The sequence below is a fragment of the Tetrao urogallus genome (assembly GCF_951394365.1).
Source record: "Tetrao urogallus genome assembly, chromosome: 2".
NCBI classification, from domain to species: Eukaryota; Metazoa; Chordata; class Aves; order Galliformes; family Phasianidae; genus Tetrao; species Tetrao urogallus.
Genome location: NC_136814.1, coordinates 69,216,032 through 69,233,886, shown reverse-complemented (window position 1 = coordinate 69,233,886; position 17,855 = coordinate 69,216,032). Strand labels below are relative to the sequence as shown.

Genomic DNA, 17,855 nt, shown 5'->3' with positions numbered 1-17,855 from the left:
CAAAGAAGCTCAGATTACAGTGGCAGCATGATTTCAAATGTCACTCAAATGTGCCGGAATAGACTGGAACCGGGCACTAGCAGGAAGTGCAGTTCTATCCACCATATTCCAGGAACCAAGAAATAACACTTTTTAATTCTGAGCTTCCTGTGTGTAACTTGATAAAGTGTATTTTTCCAGAACATCTCTTCATTTATTTTCTTTATCAAATTATTAAAATTTATCAGGTAGAGATATCTGTAAGAAAATTGTCTTGCAGTGTAGTTTTACATTTTCTCTTTCCACTTAATTCCCCAATGTAAAATAATAATATAGAAATAAAATAATTGCAATAAATGCCATATCTTAATATTATTGTAATATTTGAGAAATTTATTGAAGACCACATCCGGTGTGACTTTCCTTAAGGGTGGAGACTACTCTCTGGCCAGTCTGCTCTAGTGTTTGACCATTCTTAGTTTTTTCTTATGTTTAAATGTAATATCCTGCATTTTAGTTTTGCCCACTGCCTTTTCTCCTTTCACTGGATAACACTGAGAGGATCTGTCTCTTTTTTTCTTTGTTCCCTCTACCCTACCAAACTTTTATATTCATTTATCAGCATCCCCTAAGCCATTTCTTCTCCAGGCTAAACTGTCTTAGCTCTCAATCTGTCCTTGTATGGCAAGTGTTCCAGTCTGTTATTCATCTCTGTAGCCTTATGTTGGTCTCAATCTAGTATACCCTGTCTCTCTCTAGGGAGTCTGGATCTCAATCAATCATGCCAGTGCCTTGCCAATGCCAAGTACTTAGCAAGGATGGCCTCCCTGAAATATAGGCCATGTTCTGCCTAATGAGGCATAGCTGATTAGCCTTACAGAAGATACACTGGTTCCTGAGTGGATACAGAATTTCATGCTTTCCTTATCTGAACATTACGAGGTTCCTGTCAGCTCACTTTTGCAGCCTATTGAGGTCCTTCTGAATAGCAGCATAATCCACTCATCTATCAACTATTCCTGCCAGTATTATCTGCAGACATACTAAATCTTCTCATCTTCTCATCCAGCTAATTATTGCAAATACTAAACAGTATTGGTGCTACTATTGAACCCTGGGATATATTGCTGGTGACTTTGCTACAACTGAACTTCATATCTTCAATCAGTCCAACAGCTCAGACATTTTTCATTCTTTCTCATTGTCTATTTACTATTATTTTTTTCTTAGCATGACTTTCAAGATTTACTCTGTTACTTTCCCAGGAATAAAGTCAGTGCTGACCAGCCGTTATTTCCCAAGACCATCTTTTTTTGGAGAGTGATGTTGGTTTTCTTTCAGTTCTTAGGAGCTTCACCCCCACAAACTTTTGTAGATAGTTGAGGATGGCAAACATCCTCAGCTCCTTCAATACTTGTGAATATATTTTATGAGGTGTCCCATGGAATTCTGCATGTGCAGTTTGTTTCCATGTTTGTTCACTTGTTCCTTCTCCACTCAGGAGTAAGTTTTCCTTGGTCCATACTTGCCCACAAATCTCAGGAAGCTGGGATTCCTGAAGACGAGTCTTCTTACAAGTAAAGGTTGAGGTGAAGCATAAATTGAACAACTTGACCTTCTTCATGTCCCTTGTCATCAAATCCCCTCCCTCATTTGGCACCAGTTCCATATCTTCTTTTGTGTTCCTGTGGCTGATTATGTACTTACAGGCCACTTCTTGCTCCAGACATTTCTCACCACATTTAACTCCAGATGTGCTTTGAATATCCTAGTCCTGCCTGTATGTTTAGATAGTGTTGCTATGTTACTCCTGATACACTTGTCCCTGCTTTCATATATGGTATTCTTCTTTCTTGTATGTAAGATTTGTCAGGAGCTCTTTATTCCTTCAGACAGGATCTGCATAGTGTGGTGTGAGAAAACCCATCACTTCATTCTTATTAAAGCTGATTGTTAATAAGTTTATACTAGTATCCTCAACGTAGACATTGGAATTGAACACACCCTCAACAAGTCCGCAGATGACACCAAGCTAAGAGGTGCAATTGGTACTCTGGAGGAAAAGGATGCCATCCAGACAGATTTTGACAGGCTTAAGAGGTGGGCCCATGGAAAACTTTGTGATGTTCAGCAAGGCCAAGTGTAAATCCTGCATCTTGTCTAGGGCAGTTCCACACATCAGTACAAACTGGGTGACGGATCAAGAGTTTTGCATGACCTAGCAAGACATACTTGCAGCCCAGAAAGCCAACCAAATCGTTGACTGCATTAAAAGAAGTATGAGCACAACAGAATGAGGGAGGTGATTACCTCCCTTTGCTCTTCCCTCATTAGATTTCACCTGGGGGACTGGGTTCTGAAGTACAAGAAAGATTTGGAACTGTTGAAGTGGATCCAAACGAGGGCCACATCATTCATCCCCAATTCTACCTGAGAAATTAACTCATACAATTCTCTTATTTGTATATCTCTATCGTAAAAGACTGTAGGAGATCCTCATAATGCTCTTCTAGAAACTATGCTTCTTATTTCTCTTACATTCACTTATGATTGAAATATATGCCAAGATAATTGAGTATTTTGGAGGTAAAATATGTCTAATAAGCAAAATGATTAAATTTTGCAATATTATACTTTTTATGTCAGTCATTCTCACTGTATTTTGCATTTTGGGTAATGTTTATGTAGCTTCAGTTTTGTCATGAGTCAGGAAGAGATAGGCCATTTACAGTCACTAGTAAACTAAATCCAAAAAATGCTAATACTAGATATGAAGCAATACACATATTTTGCAAAATGAATCTACTTGTTAGCATGTTTTTACCACCTGTTTGACTTTAGAAAGCATACAACATTGTTATCCATTTGGACAGTGGAAGTGGTGTTATTAGAACTGTGAAGTTACAAGTTCTATGCAGAAGTCAGACTGACATAGATAGTTGCCATAATGAAAATGATTTTTATATTGAATTTACAGATCATTCTTTGAACTTAAGTTGCTGTGTGTGGATTAGTATAAGCATGAATGCATTTTCTTCTGTTTTTTTTTTACATTTTGTTTGTATTTTATCTGAAATTATGAATTCTGTCTTCATAGATATCACAATTATGTAGATAATTTGAAAGAAAGAGCATTATTTCCATTTCCTTATGCTCCTTTTGACATTGAATATATTGCCCCCATCTAATGCTTTTTATTTGTACCAATTTCAGTAAGTATAAGTTTCAGGGAATCACTCTTACATGGTGTTTTCTGCAGTATCAGAAAATTATGTCAGTTGTTTGAGCTTCTAAATTGGTCTTGCTCTGAACGGGAAGTTGGATTAGGTGAACTCCAAATGTCTGTTCCAACATAAATTACTCCGTCATTATCTGAAAACAGCTTGTCATACGCTGTGTTCGTACTGTACCTTCTTAACCAAAACTTAGGAATTACTCTTAGCTAATATTTACAATTAATTTAAGGAGTTAGAGTTTAACCAGATAACTGATATATACAAATATTTTCTTCATACCATAGAGTGTACTATAGTGCCAGGCAAAAGCAATGTTACCTGGTTCCTTGCAATTTTTCTCAGATTGTGGAATTGTTAAGACAATATAGAACTATGTGAAATGATGGTAGGATGACTGAGCATACTGAAAAAAAAGGATTATAATTAGAGACAAATATCTGGACATATAATCTGGTAGAAAGGTCTCCCCACTCCCACATCTGTCGCTATTGCTGCCTACATTGATCATTCTGAATTCTGAAGATAATTCTAAGATAGCAGGGATCTGTATTTTGGATCTATGCCTCCTAGATTGGATTATCTGATTGTTTTGTTCCGTCTTATAAAAAATACATTGTTTATTCTAATGCTATATTTCTTTTGGTGTCTGCAGTTTCCTTAGAGCTTTTTTTCCACTGGAGAGACTTGCAACAACTTACATTTACACAGCTTTGATACAGCTTTGATAGTCATGGGTTGAATTTCCAGCAGCATTTCCTAAAAGAAAGTATTTATTATTTGTAAAGGCTCAGTTCATGTTGTATGACTGAAATTCAGAACTGCAAATAGCAGTATTTTCTTTCTTTGGGTACCTGTATCTTCTGACAATCTCTGGTGACTTGGCTTCAGACTCTGATACTTTTCTGTCAGTCTAATAGTTTTATTTGTGTTTCTCAAACTTCTTTGTGTTGCTCTATAACTTTTAATCAAAATTAGTTTTATGTTTGCATTTTCTTGTTTTCTTTCTGTGTCATCTGGAATATCATCAGTAATATGCAAGCCATAAAAATTTAGCTGCTGTGAAATGAAGCCTTGCAAGTCTGCTTTGTACCTGCAAGTTCTGAATACCAATGAAAATGAAGTGCATGTGGTGTTTTTGACCACTGAAACCTGACTAAATTAAATGAATAGAGCCAACAGTTCCACATTTTCATACAGTAGTGCATTACTAGAGTAGATTTAATGATGTGATAGGTGCTCATTAGGGCAATGAACTAGGCAATAACAAAAGGCAACATTGAAATACCCTAATATGTGGAATTGAGAGTGTTAAATAGCATATACAATATCATGTGAACAAAAAAAAAAGTACTAATGATGAATTTACACTACATACATGTAAAAACTTTTCAGTTGTAGAGCTTCTCACTTTAAAATAATCTTCATTTGTACTGTTATTTTTACATTAAAATGAACGAAACAAATCTTCCTTGTCCTCCATTCGCACAAGCATATTCACAACTCTGTCTCAATTACATCAGTTTCAAAAGAGCACAGCAAAAAAGTGATAAAGACAAATCTTGATATGTACATTTTGAGAAGTTGAAAAAGATGTAGAATAAATCTGCATTCCTAGTAATAGGTATAGTAGTGTTTAAAATTTCAGCCTTACTAGTGCAAGAACAAACATCTTCTTTGATGAACTTTCTGCAATCTGAATTTCTACTTCAACCTGTTTCTTCTGACTTGTGTCCTGTTTCTCTTTTTGTATTTCTGTCAACAGAAAGCTGATCTTGCAGTTGCACCGTTGGCAATTACCTATGTTCGTGAGAAAGTCATCGACTTTTCCAAGCCGTTTATGACTCTTGGAATAAGTATTTTGTACCGCAAGCCCAATGGTACAAACCCGGGCGTCTTCTCCTTCCTGAATCCTCTCTCCCCTGATATCTGGATGTATATTCTGCTGGCTTACTTGGGTGTCAGTTGTGTGCTCTTTGTCATAGCCAGGTAACATGTCAACTTTTGTGATTTTTTTGGCAATTGTTATAATCTTTTTCTTACTAATAATTGTCAAAAGTCACAAAACTTTCTTACTTTCATACTCTTATATTTTAAGTTTGTGATGTACAGAAAAATAATTAATGATGAGGGTTCTCACTATTAATTTTCTGCACTGCCATTCTAAGTGTCCAGTTTGTTATGCCACCGAATATTGAGGGTGCTAGTTAGGTTGTATCTTTTATTTACAAATTCAAAGACATTAGCAAGTTTATGTAATGTCTTTTCTCATTTGTGCTGTGTTTAGAAAGAAAGGGACGAACACATTTTATTTTGTTAGTATAATTTTGTTTGTTGCTGTCTTGTTTAATCTCAAATTCAGTACTTAGCTGCCCATGTCAATCCTTGATGTCCAAATTAGGCCACCACACGTTAAAAAAAAAAAAAAAATTAATTGGTATAGATTAGTATCTTAGAAGTAGGGTAGCACAATTAGTTTTTAACTTTAAGCTAGATAAACGTTACGTATGATTTAGAGTCCTAGATTGGAATATGTTCGGAAGCAAGTTTCCAGAGTTAAGGACCTCAATACGATTGCTAAATTATAAAGTTATTTTTAAAAAGCAATACTGGACTTTCTTGCCTTTTAACTACTTTTTATCTGTTTTCTTCAATATATATAAGCAGGAAGATATCTCTCATTGTCATAAATTCTCATTATATTTACATTTTCTTTGAAACTGACTTAAGATGCTCACAGAAATGTAAACTTGTACGTCATAACTTTGAGTCTTGCTGTGACAGAAAAAAAAACAATCAATTGGGTTCCTGGGGGTGTGAAAGTAATATTTTTTTGCAGATTCCTCCCAGAAGTTGCTTTTAAATAGTTTTTTAATCAAATAAATATAAACTATGCTGGCTTTTATCCCAAACTTACCTTTAATAAGAGATTTCTTTTTTCTTCTTTTTTTTTTCTTCTTTTTTTTTTTCTTTCTTTTTTTTTTTTTTTTCTGTACCAATGATTTTTAGGAGCAAATGTTGCAAATAGCGTAATTTTATTTCAACCTCAAGATTTCATTGTTTGATACACAATATTTCCCTTCATATTTTCCTCTCTCTGTTGTCATCTTTCCTTGATGCTGTATGCTTCATTCCAGATAGGTTGTATTGTTTCTGTAGTAAAAGATGTAATATTTCTAGGAGTCATTTTATCAGTAATTTAGCAAGATCACTTGTATATGAAGTGCATGAGATATTGCAGCAACATAGATAACACTGAAACACATTCTGTAATGATTAGCTTTCTGTACTTTCCTTAGAAGTCTGCTTTAATGAGCCAGGTATACATTGAAAGTCCTTTGAAAGAACAATATATATTAGTGGACTGTATAACCAAACTGTAAACTCATTTCTGAGGTGTTTCTGTAATACACATACATCTGAAAACAGAGAATTTACTGTTGACCATAAATCACAAATATTGTGCCGTGAAACATCTCGTGCAAAATATTGATGAGTATGTCCAAAAGTTTTAACCCTACTGTTATCACTGCAGAACATTTTCAGCATGATGCACAGTGTTTTTGTCATGCAGCTCTCAGTAAGTTTTATGGCTAAGTTCTTGCTCATGCTAAAAAAAAAAATATCTTGTTACATTCTGTAAGAAGAATGCACTTTTATTGAAACCTTTTTTAATTAAGGCATTCAGTCATTTGATCTCACTAATGCAATTGGAAAAAATGCTTATTTTCAAACAGAAATACCACATAGTATAGCATTACTGTTGAACGTTTTTACACATATCTGTTTTTGTGACCAGCAATATAGAATCCTTGCATACTTGGAATCATTGTTTTTATTGTAAAGCCTTACCAAATAGATTTTATACTGAGCAGAGGAGTCTATTTTTGTATAAAATTGTATAAAAACCTTTTTTATATCAGCCCTTAGATTTTCAGTAACTTATGCTGCATGTTCAAATAGTCATAGCACATATTTAGAAATAAAAGATTTTGAATTTTGGATTTTGTAAGACCTCTTACAGGTTTTTGTTTTTTTTTTTTTTTTTTGTAGTGAAGAGCAACTTCTAATATGGAATAGCATTTTCTAATACCATAGTTTACCATAGTTAAAATAGGGGGAAAAAAATGAGTTAAGAACTTAATCTCTTGTTGAATAATAAAGACAGAAAAAGAAGAATTCAAAAGTTAAAGAACCTGCCGGTGATTCGATTTTCAAAATGTGTCTGTCATGTGAAGAGAGACAATGTTACCTGAAGTGTGATATTGAAGTGGATTTTGCAGCTTAGTTCTGTGTATGTATTTTCAGTATAGACTATAATTTTAGTGTTACACATTGATGTACTTTTCAGTCCTGATTTTGTGGAACTGTTGGACTGTATGCAACTAAATTAATAGATTTCATCTAGATGGTCTTATTAAGAACATTTTTACTTCATAACAATCCTGTCATAATGAGTGTTTAACTACCAGTGTTTCATAATAATTATTATGTGTTTCTTAATAAGTTTTATCTATGTTTGGACATTTAGTATGTCTTCTGTGGCATGATGTTCTGTAATTACATTTCATCAGAGTATTCAGTATAGAACACTTACTGTTAGACTTACATCCCTCTTTTTTGTGTCAAATGTTTTGTGAGCACACCATGGTTTTATTATTTTATTATATCTTTCAAACAGTTCCAGAATGTAAGAGCTTGGTACATTGAAAGTAGAGAGCACAATTCTGTTTTGGTACTTGGAGATCACCTAATAGTTAGTGGTATGAGTCTATTTAGGGAAAGATGAAAATTATTAAGAGGTTCAAGAATATTTGAGAGAGAATTGCTGAAAGGCTTTCATCAAGTAAGTGTAGGTGTAAAAGAAAGAAAAAAGTAATATACCTCTATATTAGTCTTTTCCTTTGTCTGGAAGAGCATTGCTTTTTCCTTTCACTTTGAGAGCTGAATGTAAAAAGCTGAAATTGTTACATATTTGTTGAGACAAAGAGCAAGGAGAGAGATATGTTTGTTAGCTAGGAGGCTTCTCTCAGTCATCTATGTGGAAATTGTGGATCTTGCATTCTGAATGGGATTAACTATGTAGTATATGGTGTTTAATTGTCATTCCCAATTGGGCATTATGGCTATGATTGCTCCACATATATGAAAATTTCTTCATTTTGTGTTGTGATTACTGAGTGTAAGTAATTATGCTGGTTAGTCTCTAAAAGTTCTTCTGTTTGTGATACAGTCTGGTGACTGATAAACCTGGTCTCCCTGGCACTACGTTCATTACTTTTCTGGGAATTACAAAAGTCAAGTGGCATTATCTTTCTTGTGGCAACATTAGCAGATCTGTTTCTGATGCTAGATAGCAATGTCTTTGTGTCACTTGTAGCAGTGCCTTGCATCATCTGATTTCTCGTTGAATTTCTATTCCAATATCTTTTTTTTTGCCTCTACGTTTGCTTTTCATTTCTTTGATTCGAGATCCCAATTAAAGTCACAGTTAGTGTATGATTAGAAGGAAAACTAGGGCTGGGGTAAAGCGCACTAAGTCCTTTTTGGACTTCTGTCAAGTACACAACATCTTCTGATCTGTATAATGAAAAATGTTGATTAGTATTTCCTATTCATATTTGTCTGATGGTGCAATGAGTCGTTCCATTTCACAAGAAATGAGCTTATTTCATCAAAACTAGATGACAACTTCATAGACATATATATACTATATGCTTTTTTTTCTTTTTTCTTTTTCTTTCTCTTTTTTTTTCTTCTATTAGCCAGTATATACTACGCAGTTGTTTCCTATTGCTGGCCTTCGCAAAGTCTGATGTATTGGTAACTGATGGTACTGCCCATTCTGCATAGATATGATGAAGAAAACAAGTTTCATATATTTAAAAAAAGCTATACATGTTTGATTTAATTATTTGGTCTTCCAAACAATGACTTCCAAGGTCAAACAAATAATCTTCAGTTGGCATATGTTGTACCCTGATTTTTGGAGTCAATTATTTATGATTTTACACATCTATGTCTTTTGAATCTTTTCTGAAAACCCTGACTGAAGGACATTCTAGCTAAATATTTGTAGCCAATCATTTTCTACCTGATTTTCCAATTATTCCCTGAACATCTAGATATTCCTCTGTTTTGTCAGGTCTTTTTGCTGTGATCATGTCTGTGTGTCACAGTGAAGTTTACTCTTACGTGACCTGTCTTAATTCCTGGAAGAGAAACACATTATGTTTCACGTTATGGATTAGCTATGAAACAAATAAACTACCCTGGATAAAATGCTCCACTAAATGAGATTTTATGTACCAAGCTCTCTGAACTGAATCTATTGTGTAAATATTCTTAAACTGTGTTCACAGCCTTAATTGCTAATATGGAATCATGAGTTATCATTTCAAAGGGCTCGATTCACTTATCAGTCTCACATTCAGTCTGGTGGACTTCCTGCTTTTTCCTCCTTTCAGGATAATTATGCTATTCTACTTTCTGTTAGTTTCAGCTGTCAAAGCATTTATTATAAAATATTTTTTCATTTTCTTTTAAGCAGTGATAAAAGCACAGTGAACATTACCTCATCACCAAATTTTTCTCTTATTTGCTGAAGTAAAACATAATAATAAATGACAAGAGCTTTAAAAATATCTCCACACATTTATCTTAATATTTTCTTTGTGCAGAAGCATAGGAATTCCATGCTTCTTCAGACTTGAGCAGATGCCTGAGCATTATGTCTCTCTAGAGTGCGTACATAACCTTTTACATCTCATCAGTCTTCATTTTTATTTCATATTTTTTGGCTAGCTGATTTCTGTCCTTGAGCTGGTCGGATTAATTTTCAAAGTATTCTTTTAAAACTATCTTGGTAGAAAGAAATTAATGATAGAATGAGAGGGAACTCCTTTTTGCTATGGAACTCTGGTTACTAAATTACTATGTCTATATTTATTCAAGGAGGAATTCAGCATATTTGCCCTTTTTTCTTTACAACCATTATTCCTATGAGAATTTTATCTCCTGAAGCCTCTCTAAAGATCTACATTGTATGTTATGAAGTGTTTTCAGGAATGGATACATCATCCAATTGGGTAGTCCAGATGGCAACCCTGAAATTTGTTTCTTTTACTATCTTACAGAATTCAGTTTTGCCTCAATTGTAATGGGGATATCGTCAACTAGTCTATAAAATTATGTGTAGGCAAACATAAATGCATGCAAAAAAAGTATACATTCCTCAAAACTGTCCCATAGAATCATTTTAAATATTTTAATTTTGTTAAACTAAACTGCAGTTTATGGCCCTTATTTTAATGCTTCCCAAATATTTGGTATAGTCTGCTTTTTTCACACAATTTCTCCAGTTGAAAAGCACATCCTTGTTAATGCTAAAGAGCACCTTTATTTTGAGCAGAGAGCAAGTATGCCGGCCTCCAGAACACTAATTTTTTGTCAAGTGAAACAGGTAGAAACTGCATGAGAAATTTTTTTCTTATTTTTCTTTTCTTTCTTTTTTTTTTTCTTGAGGGTTTTAAAGCTTCTTATTAACTAACATGTTTGTGTAGCTATGCAAAAACAAACAAAAAAACCAAATCCTAATATTATTTCTTGAGGTTCTAAAACACTTCTTGTTTTCTGAAATTTTCTGAAAACTAAATTTCTCCTCCTGTACTTCAGACTATGAAAATTTTAATTTCAGATTTCTGTAATTTAAATAGGATTCCAGTAACTGACCTTAAAGTAAAGAGGACATCTCAGTTGCATCTTAATTTTTTTGCACTCATGAGGAAATTATTAAGTACATGTTTTTCACTTAGAAAATGTAAGCAAGACTTGCATATGACATTCCAAATATGGTCAGTTATTTCTGCATATGACTTTTCACAGTATGTGGATGACAACTTTAAATTGATCAAGTAAAGTTCAGTGTGCTGTGTGCCATTAGTGTCACCAGTCACCATAAACATACATAAACTGTAATAGTATTAATGTTAATTTTTTGTGGTCAGCACATATCTTTTATTTTGTATCAAAATGCAGAATGTGTTGAAATTATAATGCTTATGGTTACGTCTAACTTGTTTTATATAATTATTTTGGGAAGTTATGACACAGATTGAAATTGATGGTATAGGATTTAAATGTTGTGAATGATGAAATATGATTGAAAGAAAGACGTGTAGCAACATGCTTTGCATCTGAGAAAGAAAATGCAATCCCTTTAACCTCTACTGCAAGAGATTTATCTGGGTTCACTGCCAGTTTATTGAATAGTTAATATGTACATACACCACTCAGTATGGACTCCATTTCCTAACTCCTTAGGATTCTCTTGAATCAAGTTTGAATACTCTGTCTCCTTAATTTGTTCAAGAAGAGACAAGTATCAAGAGTTCTCACAGTCTACATAATGGCCTCTATAAGAATATTGTTACAGGTTTAGTTAGAGAATAAAACTTGTATTTCCCTCCTTAACATCAATAACCTCTCTAGATTTTAGAAGAGAAAGAAAGCAAAACAATACTTCAAAGCCTTGCTATACTACTGATAGATCAGTCTGACATACTAGACACTACTTACTATGCATCAAAAGTGAGGATAAGCTGCTGTCAGCATTGTGACAGAAATTATGTGCCTGTTTTAACTAAAAATAGCTGAGGAAGTCATAACTAACCTGTTTTAGCAGTCTACTAGAAGGTGTAGTTATCTCTTATTAGCTAAATCTCCATATTTAATTTGAAGGTGATTATTTCAACATATCTCATTGTTTCTGAATTCCTCTGTCAAGAAATCCTTTTTCTTTTATTTATTTAATTTTTTGTTTTGTGGAAATCTATCTGATCTTTGTCTTCCACAGTTACTTATATGAGTTGGGTAGGAGGCAAAAAAGTATGTCTGGTGATTTCTAACATAATAAACTGTGATACACATGTGTTTCTAGTACTTTGTTCCATCCATCTACCTATCTATCTATCTTGATTGAGAGTATGGTAGTACACAGTATTAACACTGTATAAAGTTAAAGATGACCTAGAAACTCCCTTTCCATATTTTCTGTTAACTTTCCCTCATTTTTCTGAAAGTCATCCTGAAGTTGTTCAATACATCAGTAATTATCAAAGAACCCAGATGTTTTGAATGGATAAACAGAATCACACCATTCATTTCATACTAGAAATGTATCTCTCATGATATCAAATCAAGAAATCTATTTTTCATTCTTAAGCATCTTTGTTCAAGAACAGGAATATGATGGATGACTCATTCTGTCCATATTCATCCTGACTTTACTTTTTAGCCTTGTTACATGCAAGTGTTACACATTTATAAACCTATATTTCCTCAATTTTGATGGAAAATTATAACGCAGACTTTAATACAGTCTGAGAGGTGCTCGTGGAAATTTGTATCAAAAGCCACATTGAACTTCATTTTCTACCATGGTTTCTCTTGTTTTCACTTTCACATTTACATGTTGGTACAGAGTATTTCACTGCCTCTTTTCAGGTTCATATATATCCATTAGAATCTTAAGTGTATGCTGCACTAGAAAGACCTCTAGTAAATAATTCAAGGAGCTCTTTCAAGGGATTTAACAGAGAATCTTTTAACCAATAAATCATCTAAATATTCTTTGCTGAAAGGCTTTGAAATAATATTTTCTTCCAAGACTGCTTCTGTGTTGTGTTTTGACTGATCAGAATTGTTTTTTTTTGATTCGTTCTGCTTCATTCAGTTCAGAGCTTGACATCTGCCTGAATACCATTCACTGTTGGTCTAAATCATTGTTTCATACAGACCGTGACTGTTCAGTAGTTGCATTCACATTCACTTCATCTCTAGAACACGCTGGGAGATGCTGGAAGGTGTTATTCTACATGTATCATTTCTTTCCACACACATGAATCCTAGTACATATACTCATATTTGAGTTTACATGTCCAGTTTCCTGTTACTATTTGCACACTGAACAAGTAAAAATGTAAACATACAATGGAGATTGTTTTGGAAATATCTCAGCAGTCAAAATTGACATTTCTTATAAAAATGTTGTGTCTTTCTGTATGTGATTGAGCTTAACTACAATCAAGACAGCTATTTCTTTTCTTTTCTTTGAATACATTGGGTAAACAATCTGTGGGTAGATGAGTCAGTATTTGAAGACTACTTTGTGAAGAGCTCTATAGCAGCACACAAAATAATGTTACGTGTCTCATGTAGACAATATTTTGTTAGTCTCTAAGTTTTCTGCTGCCATTCATTAGCAAGTAATCTCATACTCCTCACTGAGAAAGGTACAAAACAATCTGAGGAATATCTTCATTTAGTTTTCAGAGTAGCATATGCAACGGTTTGACTTAATTTTAAATGCCCTTGGTAATTACCAACACATACAGCACAAGAAAAGAATATTTCAGTCTCCTGTGTGAAGTGAAAAAAGTATAGAGGTAGTCTCTATAGAGAGATAGAGAGATCTTGAGTAGGTGTTTTCTGTGTTTAGTCAGCAAATTGTTGAATGGAATATTGTTAAATATGCCTAAAGAGAATGGTTCCACTATAGATGAGTCCAAGTGTTTTCAAGCTAAAATTATGCTTTTAAGAAAGGTCAGAGTGGTGGTTTCGTGGAATTTTTTTGCTTATTTGTTTTGTTTTGCTTGTATTTACTCTGTCATACAGTATTATTGTGGAGAAGGAAATTGTTATTCTTGCCATAATGCATAGTAATTGTTTTCTTATGCAATTAGCAAAACAATGTAGTCCTATAACCTGAATTAAAAAAAACACAAGAACAAGTGGAACAGGAATAAAGTCAAGAAGGATCAAAGAAAGTATGACAGTCAAAAGATACAGTTAATAATGTGATTCAAGCAGTAATTTGAAAGTGTGCAAATAAACTGATTGACTCCTGTTCCATTATCATACTGGCTGAATTTAAAGATTACTGGATAAAATCCAGTAGGTGAGTCAGTAAACGGATTTGACCATCAGTTGAGCTTTTTATATAATCTAAATACAGAGGGAGACATAAAGTGTTGGAAATTAAGCTGATATAATATGGTGGTTATTAACTTTGAGGAATATCTAAAGATCTTTGGATGTAGACTAGTAGGAGAGTATTTCAAAGTTCTCCTTTGAGTTCTCTGGTTTAAGCACTAATTGAGGAATGGGAAAACCTGGGTAATGAAAAGATTTTGAAAATCTTACTATTCTTTCTGTAAAACAGTCCTTCTGTTATTGGATAACATTAATAATACAGTTGCAATCCTAGACTACTTTAAATATTTGTAACTGAATAGTCAAACTATTCAATTATTTGAAGAGGTATTAATTATATGTTAGAATATGCATGTTTTTAAAAAATCTGTTTCCAGTTTCAGAACTGGAAATATTTAAGTTATGCTTCCACCCGCTAAGCCACTCAAAAACAAGATTCCCCTAATTTCTCTGGCTCTGAATCATCATTATCTACTGTATTCTGAAAGTACGCAAATAGAGCTAACTTGAAAGAAAAAACAAACAAAACCAAAAGTAACTGTCTAGGACCTTACCTTATGCTTTTCAAATGTTTTATGTGAGGTTTTTCCTTTCTTCCTGTAGGAAAATATTAGACTTGGATGATGTTTAAACAGAAACTTATGTTAAAAAAGGGGGAAATATTTAGGGAATATTTACTGACTGTAAATGATATGCAGATGACACCAAGTTGGGTGGTGGTGTTGATCTGCCCGAGGGTAGGGAGGCCCTTTGGATGGATCTTCATAAGCTGGATCACTGAGCTGAGGTGAATGGGATGAGGTTCAACAAGGCCAAGTGTCGGGTCCTGCACTTTGGCCACAACAACCCCATGCAGCATTATAGGCGTGGGGATGAGTGGCTGGATGAGTGTGAAGAAGAGAAGGACCTGGGGGTGTTGGTTGATGCTTGTCTGAACATGAGCTGACAGTGTGCCCAGGTAGACAAGAGGGCCAACGGCATCCTGGCCTGCATTAGAAATAGAGTGGCCAGCGGGAGCAGGGAGGTGATCACCCCCCTCTACTCAGCACTGGTGAGGCCGCACCTCAAGTACTGTGTTCAATTTTGGGCTCCTCACTGCAGGAAAGATGTTGAGGTCCTGGAGCATGACCACAGAAGGGCAACAAAACTGGTGAGGGGTCTGGAGCACAAGTCTAATGAGAAGCGGCTGAGGGAGCTGGGATTGTTCAGTCTGGAGAAGAGGAGGCTCACTCTACACTCTACTCTTGAACTCTACAACCTCCTGAAGGGAGGTTGTGGTGAAGAGGGATTTGGCCTCTTCTCCCAGGCAACGAGCAGGACGTAGGGTAATGGCCGCAAGTTGTATCAGAGGAGGTTTAGATTAGATAAGGAAGAACTTTTTCTCTCAGAGAGTGGTCAGGCACTGGAATGGCCTGTCCAGAGAGGTGGTGGACCTTGGCAGTGTTCAAGAGGCGTCTGGATGACGTGCTGCGTGATATGGTTTAGTGCTAGTGGTGGCAGTGGTGATGAGAAGATGGTTGGACTTGATGATCTTACAGGTCATTTCCAACCTTGTGATTCTATGATTCTATGATTCAATGCCTGGAATTAAGTAAGCTTGTTGTCTAAAAGGTCTATAGGCAGAAACATGAGAATTATTTATCACCTGCTTGTACTTCATATTTAGTTGTTAGCCAAAAGTTTATTCAGCTTATTCAGCCCTTCAGTTTGTAAGTCATTACAGTAGCAGTCATTTAACCACCAAGACCTGACTAGAATTAAGTTTGAGAAAAGAAGTATGGTAATTGTTTTTGCTGGAGAAAATAAACCAGTAGTGCATCCTCAAAAGTTTCTGTTATATACATGCAAGTCACTTCATGTTAATTCTGTTAATTCTAATGGTGATGAGATTACTTTGGGATAAAGTTAATTGTGCATTTTCAGGAATAAGAACCAAGGTGAGCTTCTTTTTCTTTCCTGTTCTAATAGACTATTTTCAGGAGTTATGTCTTTAGCAACAAATGTATCATACTTACAGGGAAAAAATTATACCACACGGAAATTTTCTTCTATCATAATTAAAAAAAAAAAAAGCCAATTCATCAGTTAATGAGAATAGTTGATTTTAATAATACTTATAACAAATCTTTAAAATATTACATTTTTTCCTATGAATCAGCTTTTCAGAACTTCAGAGAGAAATATAATGATGGCTACTTTTATTAAATAGGTCTGTTTAAACCTCTAGCAAGTATTCACTTTCATGATACTTGTTTTTATTTTGTTTTGCGTGGCCATTAGAATTGTCTAGCCCATACACTCACCAGTTAGCTAAGATTTGACTAAGGATTTACAGGAGTTAATCTCTAACCATAAGAACCATGAAGGCAATGTTACTTCATCTACTTAAGGTAATTTATACAAAATCAGTTAAAAAATAGTGAGCTACTCAGAACCACTACCTCCTTCCATTCCAGTTTCCTTCCTTAACTATATCAAGCAGGAGTGCTGAGTGGAAGACTAGTCATGGAGTTAGCAGTGAAACTGTAGATAGCAAAAGGATGTACAATTGTTTTCCCTTCTCTGTGCCATGTTTTGTGTGCACCTAGGTCATTAGAGATGTTCTTGTCCTTTCCATGAGAAACAGCTTTAGTATTACAGAATGGGATGTTCATTTGATATGTACTTACTTAATTTTTGAAACAGAGAGTGTTTAAATTCCATAGTGCCATCAACAGTGATGTAAGAAAGTTTGCAAATAACAGATACTACACTATTTACATCATATTCTTAGTAGATATTTTGGAACAAAATTTGGAAACCTTATAGTGTGATGTGAATCCAGAAGATGCCCCTTTGGAAGAATTCCACTGCTTAGAAAATTATGTTTGTATGGCTAACACAATGTAACCAGTGAGCCCTGTCCAGAAGAAAAATGGAAGCAGCTGGCAGAATTCTGTGCATTGCATTGCTTCGCTGCAAGCATGGACCAGGGCAAATATAAAGTCAAGTTGGAAAAATATCTGAAAAAGGATTTTAATTAGTCATATTTATCCTCCACACACTTCTCTTTTTACTTGGTCTCTCTTGCTCTCCCCTTACTCAAAATAGGCATAGTAGAGCAGAGTGAGTAGTTAATCATGTCAAAATCCTGGTCAGCGTGCCCTTCATTTACTGGAATGAAAGGAATTTTCACCTTGCTTCAAATGTAACTAATTAGATAAAATTGCTAGGTAGATGGATACCAAAGACTCCTTGTAGCTCTCAGTTCTACTGTAAGAAGCCTAATTCTGCCTCCAATTAAAATGTCAGTGGGGATTGTCTGTATTCATAACACCTTCCTCACCATCCTTTTATTCTGTACAGCCTTTTGTACCTGTGAAAAACAAACAACAAAAATAAAATAGAATAAACAAGAAGGAGAATGGTCTTACACCTCTACCATTACATGAATGTAAATTATTCTGCAGGTGAAGGCAGTGGAAATTTCTGGGTAGTACTGAAAAATTAACTGGGGTTTCTTGTAACCTAGGACAATTTTGTACTGCCAAACAGACTTTGTCTTCTTTTTACATAATAAATATCAACTGCTTCCTTTGTAGAGTTCACGGTACAGGTGGCGTAAATAAATAATTTAAACAGTTAAACAGAATGATAAGTACTAAAAAAAAT

General features: G+C 34.6%; 1 protein-coding gene across 1 annotated transcript in view; it reads left to right on the top strand.

Annotated features, from left to right (window-relative positions):
- Positions 1-17,855, top strand: part of GRIK2 (glutamate ionotropic receptor kainate type subunit 2) — a gene marked incomplete at both ends in the record, with an annotated part of 345,231 nt that overhangs the window by 210,650 nt on the left and 116,726 nt on the right. Inside the window, one exon of the mRNA XM_079532662.1 lies at positions 4,978-5,201. Coding sequence (XP_079388788.1) covers positions 4,978-5,201 — 224 coding nt within the window. The remainder of the gene's footprint in view (positions 1-4,977; positions 5,202-17,855) is intronic.